Raw genomic sequence first — 25,889 nt, 5'->3', positions numbered from 1 at the left:
ATGTAGTGTCTGATGATTTGAGCATCTTCTCATGTGCCTGTTAGCAACAATGATGTCTTAAAACTTTTTCTTTCAGGTAGTTTCCTGTTAAAATTTATTCAGAAGATGACGAGCAGACATTGGTGTGCTGTTCCCATTTTGTTTCTATCCAAGGCTTTGGCAAATGTCCCAAGATGTAAAGCCTTGGGTATGGAAGGACTTCTTGCCCTCAGGTAATTTTCTCTTGTGTATCTTCATATGTGGTTATTTGTCATAACTTTCCTTAGTAAATTAAGTGTTCTCTGCTGCTTTAATCCATGGTGAGTGGTTTTAGTTAATATTGGCATCCTGATTTTCACTCTTAATTTTATAGAAGCAAAAAGCAAATTAAAAAATCTATTCATGGGGATTTCCCTGATGGTCCAGTGGTTAAGACCCCACACTTACACTGCAAGGGGGCACAGGTTCAGTCCCTAGGTGGAGAACTAAGATCCCACATGCTGTTGAACTTAACTTTGTTTTATGAATTACTAATTTAAATGTTAATAAATGCCATAATATATACTGTTGGATTTTGACCACTTTAAAAATAAGGCCAGTGTTTTTATTAAATATCGGTATTGATTACCAATTATTTCCAAAATGTGCTTTGAAAGTGTCTTGTTAGTTTTTAAAGATTCTTTTTCATATTAAAATTGTACTCTACTAGAGGCCTTACTTATTTAATAGCTTTGCAGCTCTCCTGACAGTGACTTTCTGCGTTAGAAAGTGTAGATATTATAAATCAAGTTGTCAGTAGCTACAGATGATCACAGTATTCTCTGAGCCCATGGGAGTGCGTGTGTTTTCTCCACCATCAGGGATGTTCTGCAGTGCACCATGATCACACATCAGATCCTGCTGAGAGGGGCAGCGCAGTGCTATCTCCTCCAGACCGCCATGAATCTGGTAGACGTGGTAAGCTGATCTTTCTTACTCACCTTAACTTCAGTTTGAGAGTCTTTCTCAGTGAGTGGGAGTTCGTTAAAGAGTTTACACAGCAGGCCTGTGATGCTGTCATTAGAAAGCCCTGTTCATAAGATTGGCCCTTGGCTGGCATCTGGAACCTGGATTTCAGGAGGGCTCCCACCATCCCGGTACCATGCCTGCAGGGCTCATGAAAACAGTGTGATCTTCACTGAAAACTGCTTTCCTTCTGGGGCTCTGAAGTTGTAGGTGCCGTGCGCAGGGCGTCTGTGTGACCAGCGCCCCAGTGAAAATGCTGGGCACTGGTTCTCTAAGGAGCCCTTCTGGTAGGCATTTTACCTGTTGGTAGGGAAGCTTGCGACCATACTGGGAGACTATTCTTGGAATCTTTCACCTGGTTTCCTCTGTATTTTTTCTGCACATCTTCCAGGAACTTGACATTCAAAGAACATCCTTATTCTTTTTTTCACAGAGCTCCAGTAACACACTATTATTGAGAACAGGGGTCAGCAGACTTTTTTGTGAAGGGCTGGATTGATATATTTTAGGTTTTTTGAGTCATACAATTTCTATTCAGTTCAGTTCAGTTCAGTCGCTCAGTTGTGTCCGATTCTTTGCGACCCCATGAACCACAGCACGCCAGGCCTCCCAGTCCATCACCAACTTCTGGAGTCCACCCAAACCCATGTCCATCGAGTCAGTGATGCCATCCAACCATCTCATCCTCTGTCGTCCCCTTCTCCTCCTGCCCCCAATCTTTCACAGCATCAGGGTCTTTACAAATGAGTAAGCTTTTCACATCAGGTGGCCAAAGTATTGGAGTTTCAGCCTCAACATCAGTCCTTCCAATGAACACCCAGGACTGATCTCCTTTAGGATGGACTGGTTGGATCTCCTCGCAATCCAAGGGACTCTCAAGAGTCTTCTCCAACACCACAGTTCAAAAGCGTCAATTCTTAGGTGCTCAGCTTTCTTTATAGTCCAACTCTCACATCCATACATGACCACTGGAAAAACCATGGCCTTGACTAGATGGACCTTTGTTGGCAAAGTAATGTCTCTGCTTTTGAATATGCTGTCTAGGTTGGTCATAACTCTCTTTCCAAGGAGTAAGCGTCTTTTAATTTCATGGCTGCAGTCGCCATCTGCAGTGATTTTGGAGCCCAGAAAAATAAAGTCTGACACTGTTTCCACTGTTTTCCCATCTATCTGCCATGAAGTGATGAGGCCAGGTGCCATGATCTTAGTTTTCTGAATGTTGAGCTTTAAGCCAACTTTTTCACTCTTCTCCTTCACTTTCATCAAGAGGCTCTTTAGTTCTTCTTCACTTACTGCCGTAAGGGTGGTGTCATCTGCATATCTGAGGTTATTGATATTTCTCTGGACAATCTTGATTCCAGCTTGTGCTTCTTCCAGCCCAGCACTTCTCATGATGTACTCTGCATATAAGTTAAATAAGCAGGGTGACAATATACAGGTTTGACGTACTCCTTTTCCTATTTGGAAGCAGTCTGTTGTTCCATGTCCACTTCTAACTGTTGCTTCCTGACCTGCATACAGATTTCTCAAGAGGCAGGTCAAGTGGTCTGGTATTCCCATCTCTTTCAGAATTTTCCACAGTTTATTGTGATCCACACAGTCAAAGGCTTTGGTGTAGTCAATAAAGCAGAAATAGATGTTTTTCTGGAACTGTCTTGCATTTTTGATGATCCAGCAGATATTGGCAGTTTGATCTCTATTACAGCTACTCCAAAGCAACCATAGACCATTTACAAATAAGGGGGCATGGCTATGTTCTAGTAAAACTTTACTCACAAAACAGGCTGTGAGTGACTTTGCCAACCCCAGATTTAGAGCTGCTGCTGCTGCTGCTAAGTTGCTTCAGTCGTGTCCAACTCTGTGCAACCCCATAGACGGCAGCCCACCAGACTCCCCCATCCCTGGGATTCTCCAGGCAAGAATACTGGAGTGGGTTGCCATTTCCTTCTCCAATGCAAAAAAGTGAAAAGTCAAAGTGAAGTCGCTCAGTCGTATCTGACTCTTAGCGACCCCATGGACTGCAGCCTACCAGGCTCCTCCATCCATGGGATTTTCCAGGCAAGAGTACTGGAGTGGGGTGCCATTGCCTTCTCCTAGACTTAGAGCAGGGTGTCTTAATTGGAGATGTGTGACCTTAAGGGAATAAAAAGATTTGGGTGGTTTTCTGAAGGCTGAGGGTAGTTTTTGTGGGTTTGAAAAACAAAGATTCACTTTTGATGTAAATAATAAGTAATTCTTATAGGATGTTTCTGGTTTTTGCGTTTAGATTATACCACTTTATCTCAGAGATAGTAATCTCGATTTTAAGGAAAATAGATTTATAAAGTAATCTTTCATTTTATATAACGGTTAGCTGTTTATAATCAAACTCTTCATTTTGAAAGTTGAATATTTCCTTTTTAAAAATATAGCTCTTGATTTAACTAATAGTATTCTACTTCAAATAATATGCTAGATTGGTTTTACAGTGATGTTCATTCAGTTAAACATTTTTCAGTGAGTAATTTTTTAAAACTGCCCTGCCCGCAGGAGAAAGTGTCACTCTCTGACATCTCAACTTTTCTCATGTCAGTGAGACAAGAGGAGTCATTAGGACGAGGAACTTCACTGTGGATGGAGGTGAGACTGAAAATAATGATAAGGTCTTTGAAGACTTTGTGAAAAATGGTTTCTGGTTGAATTCACTACTGGCCTTTCTTGTTATCTGTCAACAGAGGTTTTTAAAAAAAGTTTATTTGCTTTGAGTGGACCTAACCAATAATGCTGTTAGAATTCCTGTGGAGAAGTGGGAGACAGAAAGTGAAATAGAGATGGAACTATTCTAGAGAAGATAGTGTTACTGGGCAGATCTCGATTCCAGATACGAGTACTGAAAGTCCTGATGGGAGTACTGATGACGTTAGACTCGAGAACAGTGACACAAATATCTACTCGGGTTCCCGACCCTGACATTTCGGTGATCTGTAATTCTTCTGACTTCTTGCATCTCGTGCGTCATGAAACCCTAAGTGTGTTGCAGTGGATGGAGAAAAGTCGTGGTGATTATGAGTAAAGTTGGTATAAACATTTGCATACCGATTTTTGTGTGACCGTGACTTCTTAACTCATTTGCGTTGGTTTCAAGGAACACGGTTTCTAGATTGTGTAAGAAGCATATGTTTAGTTTTTTTAAGAAACTGCCTTCCATATCCATGATTCCTCCATGTCAGGACCCATACAACCATGGATCATGAAATGCCGTAGTATTTACTATTGAAAAAAATCCATGTGTAAGTGGACCTGCAGTGTAAACTCATGTTGTTCATGGGTCAACTATATTTTAAAATGCACATATGATAGAAAATAAACTTGCAAGGAGGGTAGGAGCTTTCCTTATAACTTACATTTCAAATTCTACATTCTCTCAAAAATAAATCCTTGTTTTAGTATATGAAGACGAAGTGCATTTTAAGGTTGTAATTTGTTTTACATAATGTGTTGTTATTCATAGAGATGTTCTTTACAGCACCTTATCAAAATGTACATTTTATATTAGATGCTTTAAAAATTCTTGCCTGTTAATGAAGTTTATAAGTTCTTTGAGGAGTTTAGAAAACAGTCACACACGTATGTGAATATACTCACATACATACATACATACGAACATTTTTTCTGTATGAACTGTGTGTGAAGCTCAATCATGACAATAAACATTCTGTTCCTTTGTTGTGTTCAGTTATCTAAATTCAGTTTATTGTGGAAGAAAGAAAATTAATTAGGGAAATTAGAAGCCCTTTGTTCAGTTAGACTTTCAAAATAAGTGATAACTGTTTTCTTTTTCAGCTTTGTGATTGGTTGCGTATTAACGAAAGCTATTTCAAGCAATCCTCAAGTTGTAGCTCCACTGGACTTCACGAGACTTCTTCTTTAAATGCTTATGTCAGGAACCTAGTGCAAGAGTATATTAGGTCATCTGCCTGGGAAGGTAAGTCTGAGATCATTTTTATGGACTGATGTAACCAAAACATTTTCTAAGAACTTTCTATTGGTTTTTCAGATTGAAAATATATGCCAAATATATGCTGATTTATGGATGTCAAACTTGTATTTCAGCCAAGTAATGTGAATAAACTTTATGTAAAAATACTGTTTCCTAACTTGCACTTTATCTGTTCTAGAACTTGAGATTTTAAACCATCTTAAATGTTTTGAGAAACTAGTAAGTTGTCTGAGAAGGAATTGAACACAAATACATTTATTAATTTATTCTACAGTTACTGAATCTTTGTCAGCTAGATTTTGCAGATGTGTGTTTGGAGCCTCTGTAGTGGAAATATTTGTAGATAAATCTGTTTATCTTTTGTTTGTTTTCCAAGTGTTACATTTAGTGTCAGCTGATTATGAAAAGTAGTTTTAGAGAAAAATTGTATTTGAAAGAATGGTTTTGTTAGTTTCTTTTTTTACCAGATACTTAGGAGAACATCAAATGCACTGAGTGAGGGAAGAACTATGAGTAGATTCATTAATTAGGATTCTTTCTACATTTCTAACGCTTCCTCATCATTAAAGTCATTAGTGATAATTTGGGTAAATTGCGTCTTTGAATTTAACATGTCTTCAATTTGCTGGCTTTGTCTCAGACCAAGTCATTTTTATCTCCTGACTTCTCTAATCTGATTATGGAATAGGTCTTAAATGATCAGATAATTATCCTTCCAAAATACATGAGTTTATCTGTTTGTCCTTTTTGGAACATTTTGCTTTTGTGTTTTATTGTCTCTCTTGTCTAGTAAATTTACAGTTTCTTGGAAGGTTCTGTTGTTAGGCCTATGCTGCTGCTAAGTCGATTCAGTCGTGTCCGACTCTGTGCGACCCCACAGATGGCAGCCCACCAGGCTCCCCAGTCCCTGGGATTCTCCAGGCAAGAATACTGGAGTGGGTTGCCATTTCCTTCTCCAATGCATGAAAGTGAAAAGTGAAAGGGAAGTTGCTCAGTCGTGTCCGACTCTTAGTGACCCCATGGACTGCAGCCTACCAGGCTCCTCCATCCATGGGATTTTCCAGGCAAGAGTACTGGAGTGGGGTGCCATTGCCTTCTCCGTGTTAGGCCTATAAAAGTAAACAAATTTTAGTCCCTATTGGAGGGAGCATAGATTAAACTCCCTGAAATATCTATATAACTTGTCTTAAAACTCAGTCTATAACAGCATCAGGTCTGATTAAATCATTCAAAATTGGATAAAATAAGATTTTTAGAGTTTCTTCCTTAACATTTCTGGGACTTAAACTGTTTAATATAAGTTTTTAAAAAACTGATCTCAAGTGCAAAGGAGGCGTGTGTGTGTATGTGTAATATTTTGTTTGACTCTTAATGCCCTTGGCTAAGTGCCTTTATAAAATTTTAGTTTGATTGACAATTACTGGGCAGTTTTCAGAACAAGGCAATAAATTCCAAAGCAAACATGATTTAGCTTGAATTTTTGAGCATAAAATACATATAACACTCAGATTTGTTTTTATAAAAAAAATCATCAGCTCAAACATTTTTTAGTCAAATTCTACACCTAAAGTAGTGTTTTTCTTTGGGTTTCATGTGATCGGTACAGATAGATTTTACACTGATTATTCAGCAACTGTATGTCAAGTGTTTTCGAAGTGCCAGACACTGGAGTTACAGAGATAAAAGATATGTCCTCTACCCTCAGAGAACATTGGCCAACAAGGGAATTGATAAGTAAACAGCTAATCTTAACACGATGCCTTGAAAGCCATAAGCACTGGGATGGGGCCCCAGGGTCGGGGCTCCTGATCAGAACTTGTAGACCTGTGGGGGATCAGGAGAGGTCGCTGGATGAGGTGAACAGAAATTAAGGTGGAAAGGGAGGAGTATCCTGCAAGGCTTGGATGCACTTACATCCAGGGAGCTTGAAAGTAGATAGACCTCCACCAGTGTCTGTCCAGGTTGGAATGGTTAAGAGGTGGTTAAGAGAGGATGGATATATATTCGGTAGCTATATATGTACCATATCATATATATGATGTGTACAAAAAATGCAGCAACAACTAAAACCACACAAAACCAGCATCATCAATAAGCAAAAATGTTGGAACACTTTCAGAGCAGGGTTTCTGAATCAGAGAAAGTGAGACAGTTTGCAAACAGCAGTAACAGTGGGTCAGAGCTTGGAATTGTTGAAATTAACCAAAGAGTGAAATATATTGAAGAAATTTATACTTACACAGTTCATCAGAAAGGGTGCCTACTTAAAATGTAACCAAGATACCTGAGGAAAAATCCCAAAGTAGTATATACTACAGCTGAACAACCATTTTAGAAACAGCTTTATTGACATATAACTGACATACATTAAATTGCACATATTTAAACTTTATACAGTGTGATGGGTTTGACCTCTGTGTATTGCGTATGAACCATTAGCATAGCAAGATAATGAACCTGGCAGTCACTCCCCAGTGTCTTCGTGCCTCTTTGTCATCTGTGGCTCCTGCTCCTGCCTGTTCCTCTGCATCCGCAGACCACCTGGACACGCTTTCTGACACTAGTTTGCATTTTCTAGAATTACAGTCAGTTTTTAGAATTCGTAGTAGCAAAATTTGACTGATAATTCAGGGTTAACTTGGCATTAAGATGACTAAAGATAGCCAGTGACCTTTCGTTTCTTTAAAACCATTCTTTCAGTGCTTTTAGTATATTACTCTGTCTTCTTGCTTGTATTGCTTCTGACAAGAACTCTTTTTTCATTTTTATCTTTGATCTTCTGTATATAATGTGTCCTTTTTCTCCTGTTTCCTTTGGTTTTCTTTGGTTTTCTTCGCATTATGACTCATATTTCCTTGCCTCTTTTTGTGCCTGATAACTTTTAGCTGGATACCAGATGTGGTGAATCTTAACTTATTGGGATGTTGAATACTTTTGTATTCTCACAAGTATTCTTGAACTTTGTGGTGGGATCCAAGTAAGTTAGATGGAAATAGGTTTGGAGTCTTGTTTTCAAAGTCTGCTAGGCAGGACTGGAGTAGTGCTCCGTCTCAGGCTAGTTATTCCTCACCACTGAGGCAAGAATCCTATGTGGACTCCACTTAGTACTCTGTGCATCATGGTGTTTTCCAGTCTGGTAGGTAAAAACAGACACTATTGCAGATTCTGTGTGGTTCCAGGCACTGTTGCCTCGAATCCTCTTCCCTTGGCCTCAGGTGGTCTCCAGTCTTGCATGCACTGATCTGTACTCAGCTAAATATACAAGGGAGACCCTCGGTGGACCCCCAGATCTCGGTGGATCTCTCTTTGTGCAGAAGTCTCTCTAGTACTCTTCCCTGAGAACTCTGGCTGCCTTAATTTCCCTGACTCATAGTTTCATTTCCTCGACTCAGATTGTCCACTGGACTCCACTGGAGTTCTCTCTCTCTTTCTTTTTTTTTCTTTCTAAATTCCATATATATGCGTTAGTATACTGTATTGGTGTTTTTCCTTCTGGCTTACTTCACTCTGTATAATAGGCTCCAGTTTCATCCACCTCATTAGAACTGATTCAAATGTATTCTTTTTAATGGCTGAGTAATACTCCATTGTGTATATGTACCACAGCTTTCTTATCCATTCATCTGCTGATGGACATCTAGGTTGCTTCCATGTCCTGGCTATTATAAACAGTGCTGCAATGAACATTGGGGTACACGTGTCTCTTTCCCTTCTGGTTTCCTCAGTGTATATGCCCAGCAGTGGGATTGCTGGGTCATAAGGCAGTTCTATTTCCAGTTTTTTAAGGAATCTCCACACTGTTCTCCATAGTGGCTGTACTAGTTTGCATTCCCACCAACAGTGTAAGAGGGTTCCCTTTTCTCCACACCCTCTCCAGCATTTATTATTTGTAGACTTTTGGATCGCAGCCATTCTGACTGGTGTGAAATGGTACCTCATAGTGGTTTTGATTTGCATTTCTCTGATAATGAGTGAAAAAAATGCCAACCAAGAATTCTATACCTAGAGAAAATCTTTCAAAGTCAAAAGCAAAATAAACTTTAACATTTAAGGATTCATCACCAAAAGATTCCTTAACACAAAAAGTACTAAGGGAAACTCTTTAGTATAATTAGACTAAAGAAGAATTATACAAACAGAAATGTGAATCTACAAACTCCGATACTTTGGCCACCTGATGCGAAGAACTGACTCATTTGAACAGACCCTGATGCTGGGAAAAATTGAAGGCAGGAGGAGAAGGGGATGACAGAGGATGAGATGGTTGGATGGCATCACCGACTCAATGGACATGAATTTGAGTAAACTCCAGGAATTGGCAATGGACAGGGAGCCCTGGCGTGCTGCAGTCCATGAGGTCACAAAGAGTTGGACACAACTGAGTGACTCAACTGAACTGAGTATAAAGGAATAAAAACCACTGGAAATGGTAACCATATGAATACATATATTATTTTCTTGTTGTTATTTAAATCTCTCTAAAATAAAACAGATTGTTTAAACAAAAATAATAATAATTTATTGTTGGGTCTATAATATATGTATAAAAGTAAAATATATGACATTAAAGCATAAAAGCCAGAAAAAAAAAAAAAAACAAAACACCATTCTTGCCTATACTTTTCCAGCCTCAGTGAGAGAAGGGGGAGAAGGTGTAAAGAATTCTTTGCCAGTGGTTCTCAGAGCATGATTTCCAGACCAGCAATATCAACATCACCTGGAAACTGTTTAGAACTGCAAATTCTCAAACTCTATCCCACACCTGCTGAAACAACTCTGGGTGTGGGGTTTACCCTCTGTGTTTTAAGAGGCCCTCAGGGAGAATTCTAAACCACATGCTGAGGTTTGACACCCATTGTTCTGTAGCCTGGATTTCTCTTAGTATGGCAGTAGAGGACTCAGGAAGCAGCCCTACAGCAAAAATCTCTGCTAGAGTGTCCTCCACTGGGGTAGTCAGGCACTCTGTTGTTACTGACCTAGTCCTGTGACTCTCCTTAAAATCAGGAATCTTTAAAAATCCATTAAACATCTGATTTATAACCTTCCCTTTCACTTATCCAAAGTGAAAAGTTGTTTAGGACTTCAAAAAGTGCCACTGTGATTGGAAACATTCTCAAATAGCACCCCTGCCCCACTCGCATCTCCTAGAAGGGCCTCAAAAGGTATCTCACTATATGATTGCTAGAAAATGTAAGGAACTGAGTAGCGTATTGGTATTTCAGTTTAGTCTTTGTTAACGATGAGTTTTTATATGTAAATGTGGGATATAAAGCACTTAACGTGAGTAAAAAGGGTTTATCATTCTTATGATAGAATGATAGAGAGCAGGTTTCAATAATTCACTCTTATAAAAAGCACATAAATTTAACCTACTAAATTATTTTGGAAAGCACCAACATTTAGATTATCTAAAAATACACATTTCTTCAGTTCAGTTCAGTTCAGTTGCTCAGTCGTGTCCGTCTCTTTGAGACCCCATGAACTGCAGCATGCCAGGCCTCCCTGTCTACTGCCAACTCCCGGAGTCCACTCAAACCCATGTCCATCGAGTCAGTGATGCCATCCAACCGTCTCATCCTCTGTCGTCCCTTCTCCTGCCCTCAGTCTTTCACAGCATCAGGGTCTTTACAAATGAGTCAGCTCTTCGCATCAGGCGGCCACAGTATTGGAGTTTCAGCCTCAACATCAGTCCTTCCCATAAACACCCAGGACTGATCTCCTTTAGGATGGACTGGTTGGATCTCCTCGCAGTCCAAGGGACAATCAAGATTCTTCTCCAACACCACAGTTCTAAAGCGTCAATTCTTAGGTGCTCAGCTTTCTTTATAGTCCAACTCAATTCACATCTATACATGACCACTGGAAAAACCATAGCCTTGACTAGATGTACCTTTGTTGGCAAAGTAATGTCTCTGCTTTTAATATGCTGTCTAGGTTGGTCATAACTCTCTTTCCAAGAAGTAAGCATCTTTTAATTTCATGGCTGCAATCGCCATCTGCAGTGATTTTGGAGCCCAGAAAAATAAAGTCTCTCACTGTTTTCGTTGTTTCCCCATCTATTTGCCATGAAGTGATGGGACCAGATGCCATGATCTTCGTTTTCTGAATGTTGAACTTTAAGCCAACTTTTTCACTCTCGTCTTTCACTTTCATCAAGAGGCTCTTTAGTTCCTCTTCACTTTCTGCCATAAGGGTGGTTTCATCTGCATATCTGAGGTTATTGATATTTCTCCCGGCAATCTTGATTCCAGCTTGTGCTTCTTCCAGCCCAGCATTTCTCATGATGTACTCTGCATATAAGTTAAAAAAATAATCAGGCTGACAATATACAGCCTTGATGTACTCCTTTTCCTATTTGGAAGCAGTCTGTTGTTCCATGCCCAGTTCTAACTGTTGCTTCCTGACCTGCATACAGGTTTCTCAAGAGGCAGGTCAGGTGGTGTGGTATGCCCATCTCTTTCAGAATTTTCCACAGTTTATTGTGATCCACACAGTCTAAGGCTTTGGCCACTAAATGGTATTTATAACATTTTAAAGAATAATATACAATAAAGTTTATTCTTTTGTTATGTTTTTAAACTAAGTTATCCTCCATGCAAGTGTGTTTTTAGTATTATCTTCTGTACTAGTCTAACACATTTGTATCAAAATAAATTACTCCCAATATATATTAGAATATTTGAAAATATGTTTTAAGTATTTGAACCTCTGGTCTGGAAAACTAGATTAACTAAATCTTTCTTGGAAGTTGAGGCAAAGAGTATCATCTTATGATAGAATGAAAAGGAGCTCTAGCTATGTTTTACTTTACTTTACCTGGCTTTCAGGAATAGGAAAATACTGATTTTTATCATTTAACCACGTTCTTCCAAAAGTTGTTCTAGAAACTTTGCATATATTACTTAATTTTTAAAATAAACCCAAGAAAAGTCACAGGTTTATTTGGTTTAATTTTGTAGACAATGACCTGAGCTTTCTGAGAGGACAGTCGGCGGTCCCAGGCTCCCATAGCTAACAAGCAGTGCACCTGAGGTTCAGACAGGAGTCTGAGATGTCAAAGCCTTTGTATCTGTATCCACCCCATCCCCTTTCCAGTTCCATTTTAGGGAACTCTCACCTCTCATCCGAGATGCCAGAATTGCCTCTTAACCGGTTACCCTGCATCTAGCTTCCTCTACAATCTCTTTTCCACATTATACCTAGAAAAATCTGTTTAATATAGAAACTTTGATCTTACAGAAGTCTCCTCCCTGTCTTTGTATCCATTCACTTAGACCTCTAGTGGCTTCCTTTTGCTTTTGGGGTGAAGACAGAAACCCCTTACAAGCCTATAAAGTCCCTGGTCTCTCCTGCCTGTTCCTGTAAGGTCATCCTTGGTGCTCCCTCCCACTTTATACCCCAGTCCTTTACCTGGAATATGGCATGCTGTCTGCTGCTTCAGAGCCTGGACATGCTCTTCCTTCTGCCCAGGAGGGTCGTGTCTCCCTTCCCCTACCTCATTCTTTCCTAGCTTTTGTACCCAGCCCAGTTGTCCTTGCTTCAGGGTGCCTGTCTTACTCTCTAGTTGCACGATTTAGAACACTTCCTGCTACTGTCATTCTACATTTGTCTGTACGTTCTTTGATGAATGCTCTTCTCTTCTGCACTGTGAATTCCACGAGTATAGGAGCCATTGGGTCTGAGGCCAGTTCATGGCATGCACTCGGCATGCAGAGATGTCTTTGTGTTCACATTTAAGTGTATAAAAATGAACCATGCTGTGGGGTGTTCTACTGTATTTCTTCTCAGCTGTATTTCTCTCGTGTAATACTGATAAAACATATTCATTTAACTGTTTTATTTTGAAACATCATCTTTGAAGGATTTTGTTAATGCTTTGCAAACCTTAATTATTGTTATTTAAGGAGGAGAAAACAGCTGTATGCCTGATTGGTTTGAAGCCAAGCTTGTTGCTCTGATGGTGTTGCTGGCCATAGATGTAGAAAGAATGAAGAGTCAATATAGGTAAGTGTTTCTAAACTTGAAAAAAAAAGGTGTTTTTTTTTTTTTAAAAAAAGGCTAATCCTGTTTGTAGTCCATATTCAGACTTTTCAGTGATTGGTATGGAATTGATCACAGCTTATTAAAGGAGGAAATTAGAATATGGCATCATACTTAAAGAAATGTTTAAAATTAACAATAAATGAATAGTGCCAGAGTTTTGAACTTCAGAAGTGAAAAACACAACTGTGTATGCACAAATCACTGGTTCTGTATAAGAATATTAGAAGGATGGGTTGTAAGGTCCTAGCGTAAGATTAAGTAAAGACAGTTACTGGATTTTACCCCTTTATAAAATATGTAAATTAAAAAAAATAAAGTAATAACAGTCCCATTTATATTTTGAGAAATATGAGCAGATTGTCACCAGATTATAATTATTGCAAAAAGCAGCTTCCTTAGGTAGTCTCTTTGCATATACTATAAATCTCTTTTCTAGACCAAGTTTCAGTACTAAAGTTGGTTATAACAGATTTTCACAAATCTTTAGTTCTTTATATTTTTTTGTTAACATGTCTCATTTCCTTGATTGGTATATATTTGTTTTGTTTTTTTTTTCTGAAATATGGAAGCGAGGTCTCAGCATTTTAATTTGCTGATAAGTTGGATCTAGGATTTTGTTCATACTTCTGCCCAAAACCAAGGACATGTATTGTTCTTGTGCTTTCTTCTCCCGTGAATTGCTGCACTCACTGGGAAAGCATGAGTGGAAAGCCCCGTCCTAACAGGTCGTCCTTAAGAGTAATTCCGTCCAGTGGAATCTTTAGCTAACCAAAACTGTAGGTGGAAGACAGTTTCTTCATGCTTTTGAAATGCTTGATTTGGGCATGTCTTTTAATGTCTAGTGAAAAGCGGAGGACACAGAATGTATTAAGGATATTCTTAGATCCTCTCCTGGATGCCCTTGTGAAGTTTGGTACAAATGCCTACATGCCCTTGCTGAAAACTGACCGATGCCTGCAGTTGCTGTTGAAGTTACTGCACACTTGCTTGTTGAAAGGTTCCGGTACCCAAGATGGTGAGGATCAATAGCTTCTGTTGGTGTTTTGCCACGTATATCATTGGTACTCAGGGTATATCATTGGTACTCAGAATGAGAAGAAATACCTGACCTTTTTCTTTAACCTCATACATTCAGCAAATATTTGCTGCGTGGTGCTGGGGAGGCAGCGTTGAAGGAGCAGACTGCCCGTCCGGAGCTGACATGTTAGCATTTGCATTCATTGTGCACTGTTGATTCCATATTGATGGAATATGATTTCATTTGCTTTTACTTGTTTTGTTTGTTTGTTTCTATAGGTTCTTATTGATTTCTAGACTATTGAAAATAATCACTATTTCATATATGTTCTAAGCCTAGATCTGTTTCTTATTGACACTGTGTAACAGGTTATAGAAAATAAACTAAAGCGTGAGAATAGCAATAATTTTATAATTACTTGTGCACAGAGGAGCGTGGAGGGCTACAGCCCGTGGGGTCGCAGAGAGTCAGAGACGACTGAGCGACTGAGCACGCAGGCACACACGTGTCCTTAAGCACCTCTGTGTAGAAAATACTTCATCCAGGAAGTACATTGTTGGTAGATGGAAGCACTGAGCACTTCCTTCCTTCCTTAAACTAAGATTTATGTAAAACAGTATTTCAAAACCCATGGACATTAGATATTAGAATTATCAGTGGGTAAGCCTTGGTTCCCAATATTTCTGATCAATTTCATTTGGAATTTTAGAAATTTTCCATTTGGGAAAGAATACTCTAGAGAAGCTTTGGTATCAGGTTAAACTGGAGGATAATATTGAAAGGTTAGATTTTCATATAGACTTGTGAAATATTATAAAAGCTAGTGTCTGAGTTCTGATACTTGTGATAATGATAGCAGAGCCAAATGCTGTGCACATAGCAGTAACTTTTTATAAGATCTTACTCCTTTAGGGCATAAACTTGTGTTCGTTTGACACATCTCGACTGTTGAAAGCACTTGACTCAGTACCCTCAAGCCCAAGACTGGGTCACGGGTGCCTTTTGGAAAATTATTGGGATATTTGATACACGCAAGAATATGAGATAGTTGTATATAAATTATGATGCAAAATAATTATATATCTGTGAATGCACCACCATTGCATCTGTTGCTGAGAACGAATTTGCCCATAACTTCTCAGTCTCTGCCTTTTCCCTCCTCGTTTTGGTTTTTATCTGTGTCACTTCCATATACTTAAAAAGTGATTTTACCACATAAATCAGTTTTCTCACAGTATATTATCTCATTTTCTTGCTTTTAAGCCTTATAGAAATGGTACTCTACTGTAAGAAGTCTTCTGTAACTTTTTCCACTTAGTGCTCTTCTAAGATTAATCCATGTCCTTTCACATAAATACTTCCTCATTTTCCCAGTGGTGTTACCTTCTGCTGTGTGATGACACCACAGTTAAGTGTTCTGTTATTGCTGGACGCTGGATTGCATTTAGTTTACTGCTTTTGTGTACAGTACTGATTTGAACACTTGTCTACATGTCTCTTACAGCTTGTGTGTGTCTCTCTAGTGTATGTACCCCCAGGACCAAAATGAGTGGTTCTTAGGGTATGTGTGTATTCAGCTTTTAAGATAGTACAAAATTGTTTTTCCGAGTAGTTGTGTACATATTTTGTGTTCTCCCTTGCAGAATATAAGTTCCCATCGCTCCTCGTGCATCTCTTTTATTATACTGTGAGTAAGAGCCAAGGAAATCCACATTTAGTTTTGGTAGTAGTTGACTTCCAGATAACTGGCAAAACATGTTAGTTTAGTTAACTTTATTTGTAATTGAAGTCTAGTTGATTTACAATGTGTATTCATTTCTACTGTACAGCAAAGTCAGTTTATACACACACACACACACACACTTGCTTTTTTAAAATACTCTTTTTCATTATGGTGGTGGCTCAGACGGTAAAGCGTCTGCCTACAATGCGGGAGACCCGGGTTCAGTCCCTGGGTCATGAAGATCCCCTGGAGAAGGAAATGGCTACCCAGGCCAGTATTCTTGCCTGGGGAATCCCATGGACGGAGGAGCCTGGTGGGCTACAGTCCAAGGGGTTGCAGAGTCAGACACGACTGAGCAACTTCACTTTCACTGAATGTAGTTCTTTGTGCTATACAGTAGGACCTTATTTATCTGTCCTATGTGTAATATCTTACATCTGCTCATTTAGACCTATTTAATTAAAATAGATCTAGCAAATAATTTAGCAACTAACTGCAAGTCCTAGGATAAATGAACACATAATGGTGAAGTCAGAAATAACGAGGTGAAGTCAGCCCTCCATATTGATGGGTTAAACCAACTATAGACTGAAAATATTCAGGGCAAAAAATTCTAGAAAGTTCCAAAAAGCAAAACTTGAATTTCCCATGCTTCAGCACATTCTGCAGCAGACCTTGGCTAAGCCTGGATCTGCTGTGAAATGTGTAACATTAAAACACACTCCTGGGAAATGCAGACACATTTTCACCTACTTACGAGCCATAGCGGCTTATGTGGGAAAACCCATTTTACTTAAAACTCCCCCAAAACATGTCTTAAAATGTTCACAATAAACTAAAACCTAATTAATAACTTTGGTGAAATGGTCTCTGCTGTCTGTCAGCTTAAAGCTCTAAATAAATGATGTTCCGATGATTATTTTTTTTTATTCACAGTAACTGTACAATGTTTATTTTTATATTTGAGGAAACATACTATTAGTCAGATTGTAACTCTCCCCTTGTTACATTGGATTCAGTTCAGTTGCTCAGTCGTGTCTGACTCTTTGCGACCCCATGAATCGCAGCACTCCAGGCCTCCCTGTCCATCACCAACTCCCGGAGTTGACTCAGACTCACGTCCATCGAGTCAGTGATGCCATCCAGCCATCTCATCCTCTGTCGTCCCCTTCTCCTCCTGCCTCCAATCCCTCCCAGCATCACAATCTTTTCCAATGAGTCAACTCTTCGCATGAGGTGGCCAAAGTACTGGAGTTTCAGCTTCAGCATCATTCCCTCCAAAGAAATCCTAGGGCTGATCTCCTTCCGAATGGACTGGTTGGATCTCCTTGCAGTCCAAGGGACTCTCAAGAGTCTTCTCCAACACCACAGTTCAAAAGCATCAATTCTTCGGCACTCAGCCTTCTTCGCAGTCCAACTCTCAACATCCATACATGACCACAGGAAAAACCATAGCCTTGACTAGACGGACCTTTGTTGGCAAAGTAATGTCTCTGCTTTTGAATATGATATCTAGGTTGGTCATAACTTTGCTTCCAAGGAGTAAGCATCTTTTAATTTCATGGCTGCAGTCACCATCTGCAGTGATTTTGGAGCCCAAAAAAATAAAGTCTGACACTGTTTCCACTGTTTCCCCATCTATTTCCCATGAAGTGATGGGACCGGATGCCATGATCTTTGTTTTCTGAATGTTGAGCTTTAAGCCAACTTTTTCACTCTCCACTTTTACTTTCAGGGCCAAGTAACTGACCTCAGCACACTTCTGTCCTAAGTACAGGCTGAATTTGTCACAATAGTGGATATGATCCTCTTTGCTGAGTGTTACTTTTTTCCTGAGTTGCTTTTGTTTTCAGGCTTTGATCTTTTGTGTCTCTTTGAACTTTTCTTCCTAAATTAGGTTTTAATTAGTTTTTAAATTGTGGTAAAATATATGTAACAAAAGGTACACTTTAAACCTTTTTAAGTGTATGCGCAGTGTTGTGCAACTATCACCAGAGCACACCTCCAGGACTTTTTCATCTTCCCAGCCAAATCTCTGTACCTGCTAGATAATTACTCCCCATCCCAATCTTCCCTCCCCAGCCCCTGGCAACACCAGGAATTTCTGTCTCTGGGAATTTGACTGTTCTAAGTGGAATCATACAACACTTATCCTTTTATGTCAGGCTTATTTCACTTAACATTAGTATGTTCAAAAGGTTCATCCATGGTGTAGCCTGATTCAGAATGTCATTCGTTTTTAAGGATGAATAGTACTCTGTTGTATGTGTGTGCCATGCTTTGTTTATCCATTCATCTGTTGGTGGACGTTTAGATTGTTTCCATTTTTTGACTATTCAAATAACACTGCTTGAACATTAATGTACAAGTGTCTGTTCAAGTCCTTGCTTTCAGTTCTTTGGGGTACATACCCAGAAGTGGAATTGCTGGGTCATAGGGTAATTCTCAGTTGTGTCTGACTCTTTGCGACCCCATGGATTGCAGCACTCCAGGCTTCCCTGTCCATCACCAACTCTTGGAACTTGCCCAAACTCATGTCCATCAAGTCGGTGATGCCGTCCAAGCATCTCATCCTCTATTGTCCCGTTCTCCTGCCTTCAGTCTTTCCCAGCAGCAGGGTCTTTTCCAGTGAGTCAGTTCTTCGCATCAGGTGACCAAAGTATTGGAACTTCAGCTTCAGCTTCAGTCCTTCCAGTGAACACCCAGGACTGGTTTCCTTTAGCATTGACTAGTTTGATCTCCTTGCAATACAAGGGACTCTCAAGAGTCTTCTTCAACACCACAGTTCAAAAGCAACAATTCTTTGGCACTCAGCTTTCTTTATGGTAGAACTCTCACATCCATACAAGTCTACTGGAAAAACCATAGCTTTGACTAGACGGACCTTTGTTGGCAAAGTAATGTCTCTGCTTTTTAGTATGCTGTCTAGGTTTGTCATAGCTTTTCTTCCAGGGAGCAAGCGTCTTTTAATTTCATGGCTGCAGTTACCATCTGTAGTGACTTTGGAGCCTGAGAAAATAAAGTCTCTCACTGTTTCTGTTGTTTCCCACCTATTTGCCGTGAAGTGATGGGACCGGATGCCATGATCTTAGTTTTTTGAATGTTGAGTTTTAAACCAGCTTTTTCACTCTTAACTGTTCACTTTCAACAAGGGGCTCTTCAGTTCCTCTACAATCATGGTAATTCTGTGTTTAATTTTTTTTTTTGACTGTGATGTGAGGCCTGTGGGATCTTAGTTCCCTGACCAGGGATTGAACCTGGGCCCCAGCAGTGAAAGCGCCAAGTCCTAACCACTGGACAGCCAAGGGAATTCCCTTTGTGTTTAAGTTTTTGGGGAATCACATGTTTTTCATAGTGGCTGTACCATTTAGAATTCCAGTTGGTGGTGCACAAGGCTCTAATTCCTCCACATCCTTGATAACACTTGTTATCTTTTATTTTTCTTATTTTTGATAGTGGCTGTCCTCATGAGTATGAAGTATCATGATTTTGACTGAGCTAGCTTTTTGATCAATTTAGGTACTGCTTTTGGCATTCAGGTTGTGACTGTCAGTTACAGGAAACAAAACCCTAAACATCATTCTGAACCTCTGCACAGTTTGTATATTGTGATGCAGTGTTAAATTTGAGGATGTGGCAGTGACTGGGGGTCTAAGTGAGAGGTTCTTGAGTCCTGTGGTAACTGACAGGAAACACGATGGTAACAGCAATGCGAACACTGGAAACATGAATAGCACCAACTTCTTCATGTCACTTTGTTCTCTCTTTTTCAAGCCCTAAACCTTCCCTTGTAATCTCAAATTAACTTTCTTTCAGTCTAATGGGTTTGAATGAGTCTGTGAAAAGTAGATATTTTTTTATGCTATAAGTTTGAGATATGAGTTGAGAAATAAAAGGCAGAGATTATAGAGGAGAGGAGTTTTCTATTCTTAACTATATTCATTGGTCATTTTCTGGGTTCGTAAAAAACGTTAATTCCGGACTGTTTGCTGGTGGCTGCTTAAACTGGCAAGTGACTCATCCATGAGACACTTCAGAAGCCATAATAGGGCTGTCTTTATAATAGGTAACATGAATGTTTAAAATTAATACTGTGATTTTTAATGCGGTGTGTAATCTTTTTAAAAATTTATCTGTGAGTGATAGATGGCAACATTTTGCTAAATACCTATTTAAATCTTTTGCCTAGTTTTAAATCGAGTTGTTTTCATAATCTTGTATATAATAAGGAGAGTTTGTTATGTATTCTATTAATAGATACAAGTCTTTTGTTGAATATGTGATTTAAAAATATTTTCCCCAAATCTGGAGTTTCTGTTTTTCACTCTCTTAACAGGATCTTTTGTAGAACAGAAGTTTTTCTTTTGATGAAGTGCAGTTTATTTATTACATAATTTTATTTCTTTCTTTTTGGCTGTGCTCGGTCTTCATTGCTGCATGAGCTTTTCCTCTAGTTGCAGCAGGTAGGGGCTGCTCTCCAGTTGCAGTGCCCGGACTTCTGTGGGGCACAAGCTCTCGAGCACAGGCTCAGTAGTCGTGGTACAGGCTTAGCGTGTGGGATCTTTCCAGGTCAGGGATCAGTCCCTGTCTCCTCCATCGGGAGGCAGCTTCTTTACCACTGAGCCACCAGGGAAGCCTCTGCTTTATGGTTTTTTAATTCTTAGATCTAGGATGTAAGCAGAGGTAATTTGTTAAGGTGGGAGGTGAGGTTGAGGTTTGGTTTTTGCCTATGAGTTTCCAGTTGCTCCAGACCATTTGTTGATGAGATTTCCCTTTTTTTTGTTGAATTGTCAAAAATTAGTTGGCTGTGGTGGAAACAACCCAAAATAGATGGATGCGTGAATAGATAAGCGATATATGACTGTAAAAAGGAACACAGAAGTACTGACACATGGATGAATCTTGGAAATAATAAGTGAAAGGAGCCAATTGCAAAATGCCATGTAATATGTGATTCCATTTACATGAAGCATCCAGAACAGGCAAATCTAGAGAGACAGACAGTATATCAGTGACTTAGGGCAGGCAGAGGAGGAGGGTTATGGGGTGGTGGCTCAAGGGGATGGGCTTTTCTGTCTGTGGTGATGAAAATGTTCTAAAATTAACTGGTGATGGTTGTACATATCTCTTGACTGTACTGAACACCACTGAAGTACACATTCTTAATGGGTGAATTGTAAAATATGCCATTTATAGCTCAATAAAATTGTTTAAAAACAATTGGCCATGTTTCTGTGGATCTATTTCTGGCTTGTTTTATTGATCTTTATTTTTGTCCCTTTACCAATACTGTACTATTTTGGTTACTGTAGATTTACAATAAGTCTTTAAATAGGTAGTGTGATTCTTTCAAATTTATTCTTTTTTGTCAAAAGTATTTTGAGCTCTTCTAGTGCCTTTGCCTTTCAATATAAACTTTGTAATCAGCTTGTCTGTATTTACAAAAAAAAAAAAAAAATCCTACTGGAATTGATTGGAACTGAATTGAATATAAAGATCAGTTTTTTTTTGAGAATTGCTTTCTTTATTGAGGCTTATAATTCATGAATATGGTTTATCTCCCAGTTTATTTAGGCTGCCTTTTATTTCTTTCATCAGAGTGTTTTTTTAAGTCTTCAGCATCTATATCCTGTACAGGTTTTGTTAGGTTTATGTAACATATCTTTGGGGGAAAGATTATTGTAAATGATATATTTTTTAATTTTTTGGTTTTGAATTGGGCTTTGCTAGTATACGGAGAAGGCATTGGCACCCCACTCCAGTACTCTTGCCTGGAAAATCCCACGGATGGAGGACCCTGGTAGGCTGCAGTCCATGGGGTCACTAAGAGTCGGACACGACTGAGCAATTTCACTTTAAGTTTTCATGCATTGGAGAATGAAATGGCAGCCCACTCCAGTGTTCTTGCCTGGAGAATCCCAGGGACTGGGGAGCCTGGTGGGCTGCCGTCTATGGGGTCGCACAGAGTCGGACACGACTGAAGCGACTTAGCAGTAGCAGCAGTTGCTAGTATACAGAAATGTGATTAATTTTTGTGTGTTGACCTGTATCCTGCAACCTTGCTGAAGTGTACTTATTAGTTGAAGTTTTTTTTTTTTTTTTTAAGATCCTTGGGATTTTTTTGTAGACAGTGATGTCATTTGTGAATGAGGACAGTTACATTTGTAGGGTTTTTCATGGTTTATCCTTTAAATTTCTTTAGAATCTGGGGTCTGAAGTGATTCATTTGTAACTCCTGACTGGTGGTGGTGATCCCCTCTCTCTTTTTAAGACTGGCTAGTATTGACCTTTTCAGAGAAGCAGCTTTTGGTTTCATTGATTTTTCTCTGTTGATTTTTCTCTCTTCAATTTCATTGATTTCTGTTGTTTGCATCTTTCTGCCTGCTTTTGGTTTATTTTGCCTTTTGCTGAAGTTAAGGCAGAAGCTTAGATTATGATTTTAGATCTTCTTTTTTAAAATGACATCAAATGCTATGGATTTTCTTCAGTTTTGTATTATCTGCATCCCACAAATTTTGGTATGTTGTATCTTTAGTTCAGAATTTTTTTTTTTTAAGACTTTCTCTTTTACCCATGAGTTTAGAAATGTATTTGGAGATTTTCCTGTTATCTTTCTGTTATTGCTTTTTGTTTTAATTCTGTTCTAGTCAAGAGAGCACACTTAGTACAATTTCAGCTTTTAAGAATTGTTATTTTGTTAGGGTATGGTTTATTTTGGACTATGTTCCATGCACACTTGGAAAGAATGTGTATTCCGCTATTATTGGATGTGGTGTTCTGTAGATGTCAATTATATCCAGGAGTTTCTTGTTTTTCAGTTTTATATTCTTGGAATTTAGGAGTGTTGAACTCCAACTATAATTTTGGATTTGTCTCCTTCTCCTTTTACTACTGCCAGCTTTGCTTTATGTATTTTGAAGGTCTGTTGTTAGGTAGGTTGTGCTTTTTCTTGGGAGTTGACTCTTTTATCATTACGTAATGTCCCTTTTTATCCCTGATTGTTTTCTTCACTATGAAGCCTACTTTGATAGTAGTATAACCACTTGTACTTTCTTTTAATTAGAATTTGCATAGTACTTTTTTTTTCTGGCTTTGTACTTTTAGCCTATTTAATGAACATTATATTTAAAGTGAATTTCTTATGGACAGCATATAGTTGGAGCTTGATATTTTGTCTCTTCTGACAGTCTGTGTCTTTTATTTGGTCTAAACTATTTGCTGCTGCTGCTGCTAAGTCGATTCAGTCCTGTCCGACTCTGTGCGACCCCATAGACGACAGCCCACCAGGCTCCCCCGTCCCTGGGATTCTCCAGGCAAGAACACTGGAGTGGGTTGCCATTTCCTTCTCCAATGCATGAAAGGGAAAAGTGAAAGTGAAGTCCCTCGGTCGTGTCTGACTCTTAGCGACCCCATGGACTGCAGCCTTCCAGGCTCCTCCATCCTTGGGATTTTCCAGGCAAAAGTATTGGAGTGGGGTGCCAGTGCCTTCTCCGAAACTATTTGCATTTAATGTAATTATTTACATATTTAGTTTTAGAGCTGTCATTTTTTGTATTCTGTTTATTTTCCTGTTTTTCATTTCTTTCTTCCCTCTTCTGGCTTCTTTTGAGTATGAACATTGTTTTGTCTTCCATTTTCATTATCTTTTGTGTTTTTTCCTAAATGTCCAAAGTTTTTTGTGTGATTGCCTTGGGGATTATGATGTGCATACATTTTTACAGTCAGCTTAGAATTAACATTTTACCAACTTGAAATTCATGTAGAAATGTTACTACTTTATAGGTCCCTTAATCTCTTCTCCTTCATTTATTATAGTTGTCTTACACCTACATTTGTTAAAATCAGTACCAGACAATGTTGTATTTTTTGCTCTTAACCATCAAACACATTTTAAAGACTCAAGGGAAGAGTCTCTTGTATTTACCCATTTACAGTTTTTGCTGTTTCACCCTCGACATTCCGTGTTTTCCTGTGGCACTGTATACCTTTTGTTTAAAAAATGTCTTTTAATATTTCTTTGGAAACAAGTTTGTCGGCAATGAATTCTCTTAATTTCCCTCCATCTGAAAATGTTTTTATTTTGCCTTCTGGAGAATATTTTTGCTGAATATGAAATTCTGGTTTGCTAGGTCTTTTCTTCAGCAATTTAAAAACGTTCCCTTTGTTTCTGACCTCCACGGTTTCTCATTAGAACTCTGTAATCATTCACACCCTTTTCTCCCCAGGTAGTAAGATGTTTCTCTGTGCACTCAGTACTATGTCTTTGTTTTCAGTTTTGGGGAACTTGGCTGTACCATGTCAGATTGCCTTTTTTTTTTTTTTTTAAACCTGGCCATGCTGCACATGCCGTGTAGGATTTTAGTTCCCCGACCAGGAACTGAACCTGTGTCCCCTGCAGCAGAAGTGTGGAGTCCTAATCACTGGACCACCAGGGCATCGCCCAATTTGCATATTTTACTGATCTGTTTTCAAGTTCACTGCTAATTTTCCCTTACATTTCTTTTCTGTTATTGATCCCATCCAGTGAGTTTTAAAATTTTCAGTTATTGTACTTTGAATTGTAAAATTTCTATTTGGTTTGTGTGTAAGTCTTCTATTTCTTTGGTGAGACTTTCTGTTTTTCCATTCATTTCAAGAATAAGTATTGAGTGTTGAGGCATGTTTTAATAGCTGCTCTAAAGTCTCTGTCAGATTATTCTAACATGACTGTCATCTTGGTGTCGTCGTTTGTAGATTCTTTTCCCATATGAGCTAGGAATTTCCTCATACTTTATCCACCCAGTCATTTTGGATTGTATTCTAGATCTTTTGAATATTGTGTTATGAGACTCTGGATCTTGTCTAGCTCTGTGGACAGTGTTGATACGTTTGTGTGGCAGTCAGCCAGACTGGCTTGGTTCAGGCTTCAGTTTCTGTTGCTCCAGCTTCTGTGGGTGCTGATTCACGGTCAGTTTTGCTTTCAAGCCTTTTGCAGTGCTGTCTTGACCTGTGCCCTGAGTGCTGCATCCAGCGGCCAGGCTGGCACCTGTGTGGTTGTCTGTTCAGTGCTGAACGTGGTTGACCTTCTGAGTAGCATCATATCCAGGGCCAGCAGTTCAGGGGTGAGCCTAGCCACCCTCCATATACCACTTGCTGGGGCTATTTTCCTGATCACGTCCGTCTTTGGAATCCCCTAACTACTCACTGTCTAGTTCTCTGAGTTTCTCCTTTTTAATTTCCTGACCAGAAAGTGGGGGCTCAGTCTGCTGCCCGCCTTCGTGACTGCTCCTCCATCAGAGGGTCCAGTCTACAGCGGGACCAAAGCAAACTCACCACTGTTCAGGGTTATTACTTGCTAAATCCATCTGCTGCTTTTGACTTTTGAGAATCTTCACGTGACTGTTTTAGATATCCTGTCCAGGCTTTGTAGCTGAATTCAGTGAGAGAGGGCAGTGTACCTTTGCTGCATCTTATCCAGAACTGAAGCTCTTCAATGGTTTTTAAGATTAATTGTAGATATCCCAACTGTTATGTTATCAGAATTCATTTTTGGTAAGTGAGTCACACATATACCTAACAGAGTTGAACTTTTGCTAGAATATATGAGATGCATTGTATCAAATAACTTATTTCTGTAATTTTAATTGCATGCTTTTTTTCCTCCATACAGATGAAGTATTTACTCTTCTTCAGAACTTTATCATGTCTACTACAGAGAGCATTTCTGAATTTATTCTCAGACGACTTACTATGAATGAACTAAGTACTGTAAGTATTTACTTGAGTAACTTCAGTCTTTTCTTCAGTATTTTGAGTGATTACTGACTGGCAGGCACTGTTATTAAGTTGAAAGGAAAAATTAATGTGATATTTTCTTGAAAAGTGGCCTTGAGTGGCAGAAAAAATTGAAGCTTTAGAGTCTCCTAGTTCCAGTTCAATCAGTGTAACTGATCCTAGGAAAATCATATAGCTTTTCTGAGCCTCAGTTTCCTCATCTGCAAAGTGGAGATAAGATATCTGCTTCCTAGAATTTAGAGAGTACCAAATGGTATAACATATTTGAAGTACTTAGCATAGTCAATGTGTATTTGGCCCCAGGATCCAGAGATTCTGACTTGGCAGGTTTGGGATGGGACTGGGTGTCAGTACACATAATATATTTT

The 25,889-nt window shown here is 39.1% G+C and overlaps 1 protein-coding gene across 5 annotated transcripts in view; it reads left to right on the top strand.

Moving 5' to 3' along the window:
• The window catches only part of TARBP1 (TAR (HIV-1) RNA binding protein 1), a 68,663-nt gene that overhangs the window by 13,719 nt on the left and 29,055 nt on the right, over positions 1–25,889 (top strand). For all 5 annotated transcript variants that reach the window (XR_009493231.1, XR_009493230.1, XM_024986915.2 and 2 more), the window contains exons 7-13: positions 77–212; positions 840–936; positions 3,514–3,603; positions 4,807–4,948; positions 12,868–12,967; positions 13,849–14,021; positions 25,397–25,494. Coding sequence is in view for 3 of the 5 variants with exons in the window: in XM_024986915.2 (XP_024842683.1) it covers positions 77–212; positions 840–936; positions 3,514–3,603; positions 4,807–4,948; positions 12,868–12,967; positions 13,849–14,021; positions 25,397–25,494 (836 nt within the window). In the remaining 2 variants the exon portion in view is untranslated. The remainder of the gene's footprint in view (positions 1–76; positions 213–839; positions 937–3,513; positions 3,604–4,806; positions 4,949–12,867; positions 12,968–13,848; positions 14,022–25,396; positions 25,495–25,889) is intronic.

The sequence above is a fragment of the Bos taurus genome, chromosome 28 (assembly GCF_002263795.3).
Source record: "Bos taurus isolate L1 Dominette 01449 registration number 42190680 breed Hereford chromosome 28, ARS-UCD2.0, whole genome shotgun sequence".
NCBI lineage: Eukaryota > Metazoa > Chordata > Mammalia > Artiodactyla > Bovidae > Bos > Bos taurus.
The sequence above is the reverse complement of the archived record's forward strand: the minus strand, read 5'-3'. Positions and strand labels throughout refer to the sequence as shown.